Source organism: Palaemon carinicauda, chromosome 10 (assembly GCF_036898095.1).
Source record: "Palaemon carinicauda isolate YSFRI2023 chromosome 10, ASM3689809v2, whole genome shotgun sequence".
In the NCBI taxonomy this organism is placed as follows: domain Eukaryota; kingdom Metazoa; phylum Arthropoda; class Malacostraca; order Decapoda; family Palaemonidae; genus Palaemon; species Palaemon carinicauda.
Window position 1 is genome coordinate 160,493,085 of NC_090734.1, and position 15,982 is coordinate 160,509,066.

At 35.7% G+C, this 15,982-nt stretch overlaps 1 protein-coding gene and 1 long non-coding RNA gene across 2 annotated transcripts in view; one reads left to right on the top strand and one right to left on the bottom strand.

Annotated features, from left to right (window-relative positions):
* The window catches only part of LOC137648926 (uncharacterized), a 280,587-nt gene that overhangs the window by 82,777 nt on the left and 181,828 nt on the right, over positions 1-15,982 (top strand). The window lies entirely within an intron of this gene.
* LOC137648578 (uncharacterized) overlaps positions 1,602-15,982 on the bottom strand; it is a 94,162-nt gene continuing 79,781 nt past the window's right edge. Inside the window, exon 4 of the mRNA XM_068381488.1 lies at positions 1,602-2,490. Coding sequence (XP_068237589.1) covers positions 2,329-2,490 — 162 coding nt within the window. The 3' untranslated portion in view covers positions 1,602-2,328. The remainder of the gene's footprint in view (positions 2,491-15,982) is intronic.

The window sequence follows — 15,982 nt, forward strand, 5'->3', positions numbered from 1 at the left end:
AACTTATCGCCAGTCAAGAACATTTATCTGTACTGTTAAAAAAACCGTAAAAATTCTCCGTAAAAATATACTGTTCTCAGCTGCATTTCAGTAAAGTACAGGCAACCGCAATTTTTACCCTACTTTATTATCATCCTTCAAGTGTTGGTGACCGCAATATCACCCCTTTGGGTCAATATATTCTTTTTTAATACGGGAAATGTCTAACAACATTTATTCCAGGATTCTTATGGTTTTTACGGCAAATTTTTAACAGTGTAGATCAAGTATTAAACTTAAAGTAGACTTGGAAAATAAGTGATATTATTCTTCAACGTCTTGTAATTCAGCCATATGTCAGGCAACTGTCTGTCATCTCTGACAGATCTGTTAGGCAACTGTCAATCATCTCTGACAGATCTGTCGGGCAACTGTCAATCATCTCTGACAGATCTGTTAGGCAACTGTCAATCATCTCTGACAGATCTGTCGGGCAACTGTCAATCATCTCTGACAGATCTGTCGGGCAACTGTCAATCATCTCTGACAGATCTGTCGGGCAACTGTCAATCATCTCTGACAGATCTGTCGGGCAACTGTCAATCATCTCTGACAGATCTGTCGGGCAACTGTCAATCATCTCTGACAGATCTTTCAGGCAACTGTCAATCATCTCTGACAGAATTTTCAGACAATTGTCAGTCATCTCTGATAGATCTGTCAGGCAACTGTCAATCATCTCTGACAGATCTGTCAGGCAACTGTCAATCATCTCTGACAGATCTGTCAGGCAACTGCCAGTCATCACGCACATATCAGATCTGACGATATCTTTCAATAAGCCTTTTGCCTCGCTTAAAGAGAACATTTAACATAAAACGTATGAAATCATTCCAAAATATTAATGATATACTTAACATCCATCTCGCCGAGTTATGGCAATTTTTCTTGACACCTTGGCGCTGCGAATTAAGTCCCAATTTAAATAATACAGTATATATAAATTCGACCCCTACCTAGCACTTGAATCCAGCCAGAAGACTTTTCATTAACAGCTGCCAGTTGCTTCAAACCTCTGCACCATTACAAAGCCTCAAGTCAGTGTCATTGCAGTGTTGGTGAGCTACACCTTCAGTGTAGTAATTCGGATTCAATACGTCACAGAAGACTGGGACAGATTGGTGGGGTACCACATGTTATATACAGATGTACACACCCCCATCTAAACTTAAAGCTTAATATTATACACGGTACTAATGCGTTGTATATTATTCGTTACTTCTTCAGATATAAAATTACAAAGCATGATAACGAACACACTTGTGCCATGCAGAAATATCGAAGCTCTTCTCTCTATTGAAGACAAGGACAAAATCTTGTAGTAGTTCCATAACATTTTCACAATAAAAAGAAATGGAATATGGAGAAATTGAAAATGTTCAATGTTTGTTATGTTAATTGTGCAATAAATTGTTTGGTTGCATCTGAAAAAGTTGAAAATTTTCAAATTTTGAGTTGTTTTCATTTGCAATAAACTGTTTAGTTTAATCTTTAGAAATTGAAAATTTTCTATTCTTGATTTGTTTTCATTTACAATAAATTATAAGTTAAATCTAAAGAAATTCAAAATTTTCTATTCTTGAGTTGGTTTCCTATGCAATAAACTATTTTGTTGAATCTGTAAAAAATTCAAAATTTTCAATTCATGTTTTCATTAGCAATAAACTGTTTGATTGAATCTTAAAAAATAGAAAAATTTCAATTTTGTCATTTTCATTTTTCATTAAATTGTTTGGTTGAATCAGAAGATATTCAAAATTTTCAATTCTTGGGTTCTTTTAATTTTCAATAAGCTTTTTGGTTTAATCTGAAGAAATTCGAAATTTTCAATTTTTTAGTCATTTCCATTTGCAATGTTTGCTCAAGTGATTATTTCACTCAAACCACAACATAACTCCTTGTGTTTACGTTTGCTTTTGCTCTCATGTTCCCCCTTAGAAACCTTTTTTTTTTACCTAACTTTCCATTTTGGCTTTTTATCATCTCGGCAGTAATCCCATTAAGGCATTTTTTCCCATCTGTATTTGGCTGTTTTTACAGGTTTCATAGTGGCTAATTTTACATCTTTTCAATGTGACAATTCCCCCCCTGGTTTCCACTGTAGCTGTTTTATCTTTTTTTTTCATACATATTTTCCATTCCTTTTTTAGTCGGTTTTCGCCTTCACCCCTACACGAGTGTGTACGTGTAGCGTGTAACCTATATTTTTTCCATACCAATTTTCCATTAATTTTTGTCAGTTTCATCCCTTCACTCCTACACGAGTGTGAGTGTGTATTCCAAAGCACCTCACTGCCTCCGGTTGGCCGACTGAATAAGGGCATCACTCTCCGAAGGACTCTTGACGAAGCCCTCCAAGCTTAGCTCCTTCTCGTTGACAGGTCTCAGTTCCACATTGGGTTGGGCTCTCTCGAGCTCGCTGGCTGCTACTGCTCCTTCTACTGTATGCACCTGAAAGCATAAAATGACTTGTCAACAATCCAGCCATCGATTGAAATCTGTGTTACACTACGACTTCGCTTTACGTCACGTAATGCGACTTTTATAAGACTTCGCTTTACCTCATATAATGGGACTTTGCTTTAAGCCTTCGCTTTACGTCACGTAATGCGTCTTCGCTTTAAGACTTCGCTTTACGTCATATACAGTGGAGAAGATGCTGAGAAGAAGGCGAGGTAGAGACGCTTCAGATCTAGAAATTAAGATTTAGATAAGTTAGGTGGCAAGGAAGATACAATTGCAAGTAGTAAATATAAAAGTATTTAGTGTCAGGTGGAAATTTTAAGATAGGGCTGCAAGAAGGACAGGAGGTTTAAGGGGAAAGAAAATGCAATGAATGCAAAGATTCTACAGGAATGCATTGAAAGGGAGAAAATGCATATGACAAATGCAATACCTTAATGTACAACACACTGGACAAAAGCAGCAAAAGTTAAAAAGAATACTTGTCTGAACTAGAAAACTAGATTTTCTTCTATTTGCCTCGTTCTGAGAATGGGGCAGTCATTGACACCATTGAAGGCTTTGATTCGTAAATCATATTCTTTATATATTGAATTTTTTCTTAATACGCTTTGCTATTTCTGGTAACTATTAAGCTCACAAACTTCACGATACATTACCTTGGTATATCCTCAAAGGAATGCTCTTTTTATGTCAGAATATTTGCTGGAAATTTTAGTTTATACAAGGCAATTAAGACATATGATCTTGGATTCCTAAAAAACTATTTTCTCAGGGAATTTTGATGAGAACTTTAAACTCCTATGAAACTCCTATTTTCAAAACTTGAAACCCCCTATGAAACTCCTATTTTCAAAACTTGAAACCCCCTATGAAACTCCTATTTTCTAAACTTAAAACTTTATTTTCAAAACTAGAATCTCCTATTTTTAAAACTAGAAACTCCATAGCCACCCGCAAACGGTATACTTTATAGATAATTCAACTTTGTTGTTAATTCAGGTTTCTGAGACTGATAATGTAAGTTTTGAGACTGATATTTTATTTTGATGAGACTGGTAGATTTATTTGACTTCCTGAAATTGATAATTTATCTATGAATTTACATAAATATTCATATATATTTTTAAATGTCATCATATTCGGGGTTACATATTCTATTTTTTTTACCCAAAAAGATAGCAAGTTTTTACTCTTATCAGATTTGATAAAATAATCCATACACCGTAATTAACAGTAGTTTTTAATCATAAACCAAGTCTTTTCACTATTCCTTTTGGCCTAAATATGATTTTATACTATTCACGTGTTACTATTCCTTATTTCTACACACTAATATGTATTAATACATATAAATATTCTAGATACTGGATTCATGTTTCGTTCTTATTTTGTATGGTTTAACCTATCAATAAACACTAACGCCTGATATTCAATATTTTCTACACTGTTAGAAAAAACCGTAATTTTAATGGGAAATTCTCCGTAAAAATATACTGTTCTCAGCCGCATTTAAGTAAAATACAGGCGACCGTAATTTTACCCTACTTTGTTATCTTTTACGGGTTGGTGATCATTATATCTCCTTTAAGTCAATTTATCCGTTTTTAAAACGGCAAATGCCTGGCAACATCTATTCCAGGATTTTTTATTTTTTTTATTAATGCAAATTGTTAACAATGTACAAGTAATCTAAAACAAAAATCTAGAGTCATTGTTTATATCTTAAAATAACTTTGAAAGATTCAAATCTTTAAAAGTTGACAATAATACTAACATAAATACAAAAACAGTGCTAAGGGACCTCCTATTGAATTTATTCCAATAAGAGAATATAAAGCATCTCTGGTAACCTACTGTAGATATCATTCTTGATCAAAAGCTAAAAAAAGATCCTCAAGGCAGGTTTACACGGTCGAACAGTCTGCCGAACGCGGTTCGACAGACAAGTGTTTGAAATGATGTTTGAACGTGTGAATGGGGTATTCGTTCGTCGAACACATTCGAAGAAAGTCTGTTCTCGCCTGACTTTTGTGGGCGGGGCTTCATTGTTAACAAACCTTATGCATTTGTGGCTGACTCCACCTCTTCGAACTGTTTGATAGCAGGTTCGTCAACCGGGTTGGACGAACCGTTCGACAAGTAGGTTTATCAACCGGGTTGGACGAACCGTTCGTCAACCGGGTTGGACGAACCGTTCGTCAACCGGGTTGGACGAACCGTTCGTCAACCGGGTTGGACGAACCATTCGTCAACCGGGTTGGACGAACCGTTCGTCAACCGGGTTGGACAAACCGTTCGTCAACCGGGTTGGACGAACCGTTCGTTAACCGGGTTGGACGAACCGTTCGTTAACCGGGTTGGACGAACCGTTCGTCAACCGGGTTCGTCAACCGAATTGGACGAACCATTCGACAAGCAGGTTCGTCAACCGAATTGGACGAACCGTTCGACAAGCAGATTCGTCATCCGGGTTGGACGAACCGTTCGACAAGGAGGTTCGTCAACCGGATTGGACGAACCGTTCGACAAGCAAGTTCGTCAACCTGATTGGAATAACCGTTCGACAAGGAGGTTCGTCAACCGGGTTGGACGAACGGTTCGACAAGCAGGTTCGTCAACCGGGTTGGACGAACGGTTCGACAAGCAGGTTCGTCAACCGGATTGGACGAATCGTTCGATCGTGTAAACCCCACTTAAGGCTAAAATATAGTTACAAGACACTTGTGCAATTCCAAGCAACATTCCTGTTTAGCACAAAACAGACGTACAACATTGCAATGCAACATTTGAGTGCAAGAACATCTTCAATCTTGGGGAACTCTCTTCACAAACCAGATGATGGATGGATGAATAGATTTATGGAAATTTGAGAATTGAGTGCTGCCATTTCGAGTTACACCGTGTGAACCTTAAAAGTGAAAGTGTGTTGAAAATAATTGATCAAATGTGTACATTGCACAATTCAGTTTTTATCTGTGTGAAGCAAATACAATTTTCCAAAATCTAGAAAGTTAAAAAGTTTATCAAATGTGTACATTGCACACTTCTGTTTTTACTTGTGAGAAGCAAATATAATTTTTCAAAGAGTGAATACATATTTTTTTTATACAATTTTTTTCATACATTTTTTTTCTTTACAATATCTGGTTTGTTTGTTAATAAAATAAATCAGATATGTACTTTGCACACTTCATTTTTCATCCGCGATAAGAAAATACAGTTTTCCAAAATATGAAAATTTTTATTTTTATTTTTTTCTACAAAATCTGGTTTGTGATCTGTAACCCCTTTAAAAGTGCCGATGAATAGCCAAGGACACATGCAAAAAGCATTATCATGAAGTAGGTCGATGGTTTTAGTTTAATCTCTTGATTCGCTTATCTCCCGGAAGGTAACTGAAAGAAAGTGGTCATGAACGACAGAAAGGATAAAAGAAAGTGCAATAATTGAAAGACCCAGATTTTGTTTACATAATCCTCCAGATGGTGCTTATATCGATGACTGGAAAACTGCATCGTTAACATCAGGTGAAGCCATCGACGGTGGTGGAGACAAAAAAGGGGGGAAGAAAAATATAAGTTCTTATCAGTCAGGGACCATAGAGAGAGAGAGAGAGAGAGAGAGAGAGAGAGAGAGAGAGAGAGAGAGAGAGAGAGAGAGAGAGAGAGAGAGAGGTGTTAAAAGGGTTTTGGATGTCTCAAAGACTTTTTAGTCCATCCGCGGAGACTGCACTTGGTCTTTGGTAGAGCGATTTACTTTTAAGTATTTAGAGAGTTATTATAATCTTGTCTAATTTATTCCTGAACTTGTTTACCATGTTACTGTTTACTACATCTGCTGGAAGTCTATTCTAAGTATTTGCTATTTTGTATGTAAAGAAATTGCCACATTGAGTTGTATCTTTTCAATTCCAGTTTGTAACTGATACCTCTGGACTGATTTGTGCTAAGCGTGAATAGATTGTTGTAATCTATATTTGTTATTCCTTTAAGAATTTTGAATGCCTCTATTAACTGTCCCCTTAGTCGTCGAGTTTGTAGATCAAATGAGTTCAGACGTTCCATCCTCTGTCTATATCCAAATTGCCTTAGTGTTGGAACTAGTTTGGTGACCCTAGCTTGTACTGCTTCCAGTCTATCTATATTCTTCTGAATACTTGGAGCCCAGAATTGGACTCTGTATTCTAGATGGGGTCTTACTAGTGAGGTGTACAGTTGTAGTATAGTGTCTTTGATTCTGTATTTGAATTGTGTCTTTATGTAACCTATTATAGTCCATTTCTTTTAGCGATGCCCTTTTAGCTCGGAAAAGTTTCCGGATCGCTGATTGGTTGAACAAGATCATTCTAACCAATCAGCGATCAGGAAACTTTTCCGAGCTAAAAGGGCACCGCATCGCTAAAAGAAATGGACTATAGTTTTTGTACTTTCTTTTCGGCTTTTATGCCCTGTTTGGTGAACTTCAAATCCTTGCTGATAATAATACCGAGATCTTCCTCCTGGTCCACACTTTCTATTTCATTACCCAGGAGTGGGTAAGCTGATTGTGGGTTACTATAACCTATATGCATGATTTTGCATTTCCCACAGTTGAATGGCATTTGCCATTTTTTGGACCATCCTCCTAGCTTCATGAGATCCTTTCTTAAGGCTTCTACGTCTTTTGAGTTCGCAGCATTTATGCCTAGTTTAGTATCGTCGGCAAATTTTTTTATTCTACTAGTTAACCTTAAATCTATGTCAATAATGTAGATTAGAAATAGCAATGGGCCAAGGACGAATCCTTGAGGTACTCCGCTGTAACAGCTGTCCACTCTGAAGCCTCTCCATTGATTACAACTCTCTGTTTTCTCTTTGTTAGCCAATCTTTGATCCATTCAGCGGGCTCGTTAGTAATACCTAGTGCTCTAATTTGGACCATTAGAATTTGATGAGGAACTTTGTCAAAAGCCTTTTGTGAGTCTAGGTATATGATGTCTATTGCCCTGCTTTTGTCATAAATGCTAAACATGTTGAAATATTCCAAAAGATTTGTCACGCAAGATCTATTTTGTCTAAATCCATTTTGGCTGTCTATCAGAAGATTGTTTTTCTTTAAGTGTTCTACTATTGAATCTACTATAATTGATTCAAAAATTTTGCAGGGCACTGAAGTTAGACGCACAGGTCAGTAGTTGCCATGTTGTTCTTTTAGTCCCTTCTTGTAGATTGGAGAAACATTGCCTAGTTTCCATCCTTGTGGTGCCTGTCTTCCGTTGTTTGTCTTTTGGAACATTTTGTAAAAGTGTGGGGATAGTTCTATAGTCTCTCTTGGATGAATATCATCTGGACCTGGTGCCTCGGACTTACTGATTCTTTTCATTTTATTTATGACATCATCTATTGTAAATGAAATTCTATTTGATGGTTGTGGCCTTCCACATTTGTTAGCTGGTTCGGGGAGGGCCGTTGATTCTTCCCAAGTGAATACAGTTGTGAAATATGCAGTCATCAGTTCAGCTTTTTCCAAATCATTTGTTAGAAGATTTTCTTTCGAGTTTCTCAATGGGCTGATGTTGCTTTTAACTGGTTTTCTACTTTTGGATTTTCTTAATAGTTGATGCCACTTTTCTCTTCATTGATCTTGGCATTTCTAACACGAGAGAGAGAGAGAGAGAGAGAGAGAGAGAGAGAGAGAGAGAGAGAGAGAGAGAGAGAATATTATATACAGACTGACATCTTAGTGGTTCTGACTGCTTGAACATCTGAAAATAGCGGGAAGAACTATGCAAGTGAGATACTGTGAGTGTTGTGTGTGAGGCAAGACAACAATTAATGTGACATACCGGAGAAAGATGTGATGAGCATGGAAGCGAAGGGACCAAGTGATTATCGTTTAGAAGGCTCTATAATTTAGCTAACTCCTATATAACTGCCAATAGAATTTATAAAACGAGACAGTGTTTGAAAAGAGTGACAGCAGACGGCTTCTGGTCTAATCTGAAGATTTAATCTCTATCTTGCGACAAGTAGGGAGGCCAGTGGCATTTGAGATATTTGCATCGATATCTCAAATTCATTCATTGACCATATCCTCGAAGAGAGAGACATGTTCTGAAAGTCTCTCTCTAACTATACATTACCTGAAACCGTATTTGGTCTAAATTTAACCTTCATTAAACGTTCAAAGTCTGTTTCAATCAAATATGACACGATGAAATCATTCGGATCTTTATACCATTTGCCTGTGAAAATAATATCGTGGGACATTAAATGTCAATTTATTTGAAAATTTAAACAATTATGGCCAAAACAAGATGTGAGAATAATAGCTCAAAAGATTTACACGAAGCAAGAGGCCCAAGCAGAGGTATAAAGATGGACTATATGAGGTTGAAAAGAAACATTTAGGTCCATCAAACCTATAGCAGGAATTATAAAGCCTTCTGGATTTAAAAGTCAAGAAAAGATGGGTCTGAGTAATCAGGACAAAAATGCCTTGGTGATTATCTGTGTCTGTGACTTCAGGTTTTAAACGCTTCCTTACAATTCGGTCATATCTTTCCTTAATAGACGCTCTGTTAAGTATCTATCGGTGAAAAGGGTCCACACTAGTGACCAAATGTTGACATTTTTATTTTTACTCTTAGGCCGGGAGCACACTAGCGACTCTGTGGCGCCACAAAGCCACAGCATCGTGTGACGGGGATGTGGTCTCCCATAGGTTTCCATTGTTTTCAAAGCCACGCCACGCCTGTGGAGGGGATGAGCGACAGAGAGCCACAGTCACTTGCCACAGTCGCTAGTTTGCGCGGCAAAACTTGAAAACAATGAAAACCTATGGGAGACCACATCCCTGCCACACAATGCTGTGGCTTTGTGGCGCCACAGAGTCGTTAGTGTGCTCCCGGCCTTACGCTCATAGCATTGCATTCTATGGGAGTTTCAAGTCAAAGTTTTAGGAGGCGATTTAACATTTTTCTTTTCATTTTGGTTAATTAAATAAACAATTGCATTTATAGTTTTAGTTCTACGTGTCCAATTCAATAGCTATTAACTGCATCTATAGTTTTAGTGATACATATTCAATTAAATAAATAACAGCATCTATAGTTTTAGTTCTACGTGTCCAATTCAATAAATATCTGTGTAGATTTAGTTCAGTGTTATTAATCAGAAACTTTTCCGGTAATAAATTACACGATAAAAAAAAGAAAAAGAATTACCATTTCACATAGCACAAAAAAAAAACAACATCCAACTTTCAATGTTTGAAGATTAAATATCGGCACAAAGCAGAAGTCGAAATTAAAAACCAAAAACCAACTCAATTTTCGATTTGGTGAAACAAAAATAGAAATGACGCAATGTCATTTAATATTTATAAGTAGAAACACTTGAGGTTAATTACTGCTCACGACACCATTAATCAATTTTTTTTTTACTGTTTTTGAAAGGAAATTTTTTTCTCTCTTAAGAGAACGAATCTTTATCAAAAGATATCCGTAGATAAGCGCAGAGCGATCAATATTTTTTTTTTTCAAATATAATCTTATAAATTTAAGTGATTTTCGTCACAGATGGACATCAGACTTCTAAATAATTAAATATTTATTTATAAAATATAATAAAAAATTGACTAATTTTCGTCACAAAGGGACTCCAGACTTTTAAATAATTACCAATATTTATTTTATAAAATTTAACCATAAAATGAACTAATTTTGGTCACACAGAAAACACCAGATTTCCAGATAATCACCAATACTTAAATTTAACAATTTTCGTCACAGAGGACATCAGATTTCGAAATAATTACTAATATTTATTTTATAAAATATAATCATTTTAATTTAACTAGTTTTCGTCACAGAGGACATCAGATTTCGAAATGATTACTAATATTTATTTTATAAAATATAATCATTTTAATTTAACTAGTTTTCGTCACAGAGGACATCAGATTTCGAAATGATTACTAATATTTATTTTATAAAATATATTAATAAATTTAATTTTCGTCAAAGATGGACACCAGACTTCCAAAAAATCACCAATATTTATTTTATAAAATATAATCATTTTAATCTAAGTAATTTTCGTCACAGAGGGACACCAGACTTCCAAATAATCACCAAAATGACATTTAGCCCACGAAAAATGACCAAAAACCAACATTTATCCCAAATATCTTTTCAAGACTTAAATCTAACTCGTGTGAAGATTTAATATGTTAAGTTGAAGACAAAAATTTATTTTGGTTTCGAGCTCAAACATGAAGCGGTGATTGGTGGGGCAAAGTGTGGGGAAATGTGGGAGAGCATAGAGTGGATTGATGTGGGCGGAGGGGGGTGGGTGGGTGGGTGGGTGGGTGTGTATGGGTGGACTCACGGTTGACTGGAAGTAGCAGCAGCTGCAACAGCGCCCTCGATCGTGTGCACCTGGCAAAAAGGGGGTGAACAGGAAGGGGGTTTCATCTCTTAAACATTACCAAAAAAAAAAAAGAAAAAAAGAAAAAAAAAATCCATTTGGATTCTAGCTAATAAAACGAAGAAGTTTGTTATTAAAGTACAACTCCTTTTGGAAAAGGTCGTACCTGAAGATTTACTCTTAAGCCGTTTGGAGATATACGATTATTTTTGGGCAATCTTATTAAGACGTGTTAATCATAAGAAGATTCCCCTTTTTTGTGTTAATCGGAATAAGAAGATTCCCCTTTGACGTGTTAATCAAAATAAGATTCCCCTTTGACCTGTTAATCAAAATAAGAAGCTTCCGCTTTGACCTGTTAATCAAAATAATAAGATTCCCCTTTGACGTGTTAATCAAAATAATAAGATTCCCCTTTTGACGTGTTAATCAAAATAAGATTCCCCTTTGACCTGTTAATCAAAATAAGAAGATTCCCCTTTGACTTGTTCATCAAAATAAGAAGATTCCCCTTTGACATGTTAATCAAAATAAGAAGATTCCCCTTTGACGTGTTGATCAAAATAAAAAGATTCCCCTTTGACGTGTTAATGAAAGTCAGAAGATTCCCCTTTTATGTGTTAATCAAAATAAAAAGATTCCCCTTTTAAGAGTTAATCAAAATAAGAAGATTCCCCTTTGACGTGTTAATCAAAATAAGAAGATTCCCCTTTGACGTGTTGATCAAAATAAAAAGATTCCCCTTTGACGTGTTAATCAAAATAAGATTCCCCTTTGACCTGTTAATCAAAATAAGAAGATTCCCCTTTGACTTGTTCATCAAAATAAGAAGATTCCTCTTTGACATGTTAATCAAAATAAGAAGATTCCCCTTTGACGTGTTGATCAAAATAAAAAGATTCCCCTTTGACGTGTTAATGAAAGTCAGAAGATTCCCCTTTTATGTGTTAATCAAAATAAAAAGATTCCCCTTTTAAGAGTTAATCAAAATAAGAAGATTCCCCTTTGACGTGTTTATCAAAATAAGAGGCTTCCCCTTTGACCTGTTAATCAAAATAAGAAGATTCCCCTTAGACGTGTTTATCAAAATAAGAGGCTTCCCCTTTGACCTGTTAATCAAAATAAGAAGATTCCCCTTTTATGAGTTAATCAAAATAAGAAGATTCCCCTTTTATGAGTTAATCAAAATAAGAAGATTCCCCTTTGACGTGTTGATCAAAATAAAAAGATTCCCCTTTGACGTGTTAATGAAAGTCAGAAGATTCCCCTTTTATGTGTTAATCAAAATAAAAAGATTCCCCTTTTAAGAGTTAATCAAAATAAGAAGATTCCCCTTTGACTTGTTCATCAAAAGAGGCTTCCCCTTTGACCTGTTAATCAAAATAAGAAGATTCCCCTTAGACGTGTTTATCAAAATAAGAGGCTTCCCCTTTGACCTGTTAATCAAAATAAGAAGATTCCCCTTTTATGAGTTAATCAAAATAAGAAGATTCCCCTTTTATGAGTTAATCAAAATAAGAAGATTCCCCTTTGATGTGTTAATGTAAAGAAGATTCCCCTTTGACATGTTAATCAAAATAAGAAGATTACCTGTAGATATATTAGCAAGTGAAATCTCCCTTTAAACATATGAGGAAAATGAGTTCACTCAGCAGCTGGTAATCATCTCTTCATAGAATTAGGTAAATAAACTATGATTTACAAACATTAACATAACTAATGAAATCATTACAAGTGGCATAAATCTATTTCAGATAAACGTCAGCAAAAGCCTTCCCTTATATAGAAATAAACACATAAATGGTAATTGATGTAAAGCATACAGGTATTTAAAGGTGAAAAGAGTAACATAAACTAACAAAAAATACCATTGGACCCTCTTTACTGCCATAGCAGGAAAAGGGGAAAGAGTGGTGGAAATTCAAGCACTGTATAATCTCTACTTTATATCATACATCCCTACTTATACTATTTGAGATTCTACATTGGTCTTCAGTAGTGAATAAGGGTTTTTGGACTTATGCCACTGATTCTCTCTTAAATTTAAGTTCTTTATGGCAAATTTCTCTTGGTCATTATCACTAAACCTGTCAAGATTCTAGGGCAAGATGTGTTGTACTATGCTATCGGTATTTTTAGATTGATTTCAGAAGCAGGTCTTCTGAAAGCTGGTTTTCTATTAAATTTCAGTTCCTTATGACAATTTTCTCTTGGTCATAATCACTAAACATGCCAAGATTCTTGGGCAGGATGTGTTGTACTATGCTAGTGGTATTTCTAGATTGATTTCAGAAGCAGGTTTTCTGAAAGCTGGTTTTCTATTAGATTTCAGTTCCTTATGCCATTTTTCCATGGTAGTCATCACCAAACCTGCCAAGATTCTTGGGAAGAATGTGCTGTAATATGCTAGCGGTATCTCTAGATTGATTTCAGAAGTAGGTCTTCTGAAAGCTATTTAATGATTATAAGGACGTCTTCGCTGGTTTTCTATTAAATTTCAGTTCCTTATGACAATTTTCTCATGGTATTAATTACTTAACTTGCTAGGAGTCTTGGGAAGGGTGCGTTGTACTAAGCTATCGGTATTTTTAGATTAATTTCAGAAGCAGGTCTTCTGAAAGCTATCCAACGATTATAAGGACGTCTTCGCTGGTTTCTTATTAAATCTTAGTTCTTTGTAACATTTTTTCCATGCTAATTGTCTCTAAACCTGCCAAGACTCTTGGGCAGGATGTGTTGTACTACGCTAGCGGATTTTTAGATTTATTTGAGAAGCAGATCTTCTGAAAGCTATTCAACGAAATAAGCATTCTTCGCTGGTTTTTTTTTTATATTAAATTTGAGTTTTTATAGCAATTTTCTCATGGTAATCATCACTAAACCTGCCAAGATTCTTGGGAAGGATGTGTTGTACTATATTAGTAGTATTTTTCGATTTATTTCAGAAGCAGGTCTTCTGAAAGCTGTTGAATGATTATAAGGACATCTTCGCTCTTATGGTTTTAAATTGAATTGCCTTTTATTCTATATTCATAAAAACGATATTGGCATCAATGACCTTATATGTCAGGATGCCAGAAAACTCCAGATCAATTAATCAATCCACCCTACCCAGTCTTACACACCAACCCCCTAGATTGGTGTGTATCCCAGGCAAATGGGCGCTACATCCAAAATTGAAATTTTAAATTTTTTTTTGGAGAGAATTTTACTTACTAATTACAATTTTGTCATCAGGGTTGTGGTGGCCGATGTAGTAACGTCCCTGACTGATGAACGCCAGTCTAGGGTTTGAGTCCCGCTCAAACTCGTTAGTTCCTTTGGTCGCTGCAACCCACCATCCTTGTGAGCTAAGGATGGGGGCTTTGGGAGAGCTTATAGGTCTATCTGCCGCATCATCAGTAGCCATTGCCTGACGCTTCCTAGCCCTAGCTTAGGTGGAGAGGGGGATTTAGCGTTGATCATTTGTATATATGGTCAGTCTCTAGGGCATTGTCCTGTTTGATAGGGCAATGTCACTGTCCCCTGCTCTGCCCTTTATGAGCGAACTTTAAACCTTTAAATGGATAAGATGAACCACTGATTGTACATTCAACGCCTATTAATATCAAGAGCCTTTTCTTAAATGTCAACCATGTACATGTGTCTCCAATTATTATTTGCTAAGCTACAACCCTAGTTGGAAAAGCAAGAAGCTATAAGCCCACGGGTCCCAACAGGGAAAATAGCCCAGTGAGGAAATGAAACAAGGAAAAATAATATATTTTAAGAAAATGACATTTAAATAAACATTTCCTATATAAACTATGAAAACTTCAACAAAACTAAGGGAAGAGAAACGAGATAGAATAGTGTGCCCTAGTGTACCCTCAAGCAAGAGAACTCTAACCCAAGACAGTGGTAGACCATGGTAATTCTTATCATACATCATTAATAATGATAACACAAGTTCAAGAAATGGTACATAGGAAAGTATTAGTTTCAAATATAACCCTCGATAACTATTTTCTAATCTATATCTTTGTTTTCTTTGAACTCTACGTCTTGTGACTCTATATTAAAGATTAGATTATCCATATCACCTTTCTGGTATTTGCAATGTACTTGTGACAATAATTTGACCTATGGGAGTTGCGTTTTTTTTTAATATTTGATAGCGATGGCTAGAAATAACTTACTCATTTGCGGTATTTATTATTATTATTACTATTATTATTATTATTATTATTGTAGTTGCAATTGGAGTTCAGGAAGTAAAGAGTGCCAGACAAAAAAGTAAGGACAACTCATTTCACGCTTAACCCCATGAAGCAAGAATCTTATGTAAAAACGTCCATGTTGATATTATTATTATTATTATTATTATTATTATTATTATTATTATTATTATTATTATTATTATTATTATTATTACTAAAAATGTGCATAGATTGTTAAAGCTAAGCTTCCTCAGAACCAAGCTTACTTTTATATAGGAATGAGAGAGATCAGACTTAAAGTCTCCATTACCAATTCGCAGTGGCCAGCATGATGATAAAAATTACCAAACCCCAGACATGACTGAGGACATTTCTGAGGCTTATGTCCTGCAGGTGGACAAGAAACGGCTGCATTAGTTGTTGAGGAAAACCCTTTAAAAGGAAAGTGTGAAATAATACATGGGAAAAGAATCACTATTAATCCTAATTGTTGAAGTTAAGTAATCCGACATGGCCTCCAGCACGTATTAAGGACATGTCTGAGGCTTCTGTCCAGCAGGTGGACAAGAAACGGCTGCATTAGTTGTTGAGGAAAACCCTTTAAAAGGAAAGTGTGAAATAATACATGGGAAATGAATCTCCATTAATATAATGGGCTTTTTGAGATTAAATCACCATTAATCCTACTCTGGCCTTGTTAAGGTTAAGTAATCCGACATGGCCTCAAGCACGTATATCAAAGAGTGGATTCTTTATAGCTTGTTATCACCTGTTCAGAGACGGCTGTAGAAATCTCTTTGATCTTTGAGACGCCAAAGCGCTTTCAAGTGTACGTGTCGATTGATAGCTTACAGATAAAAGTCCTCTTGA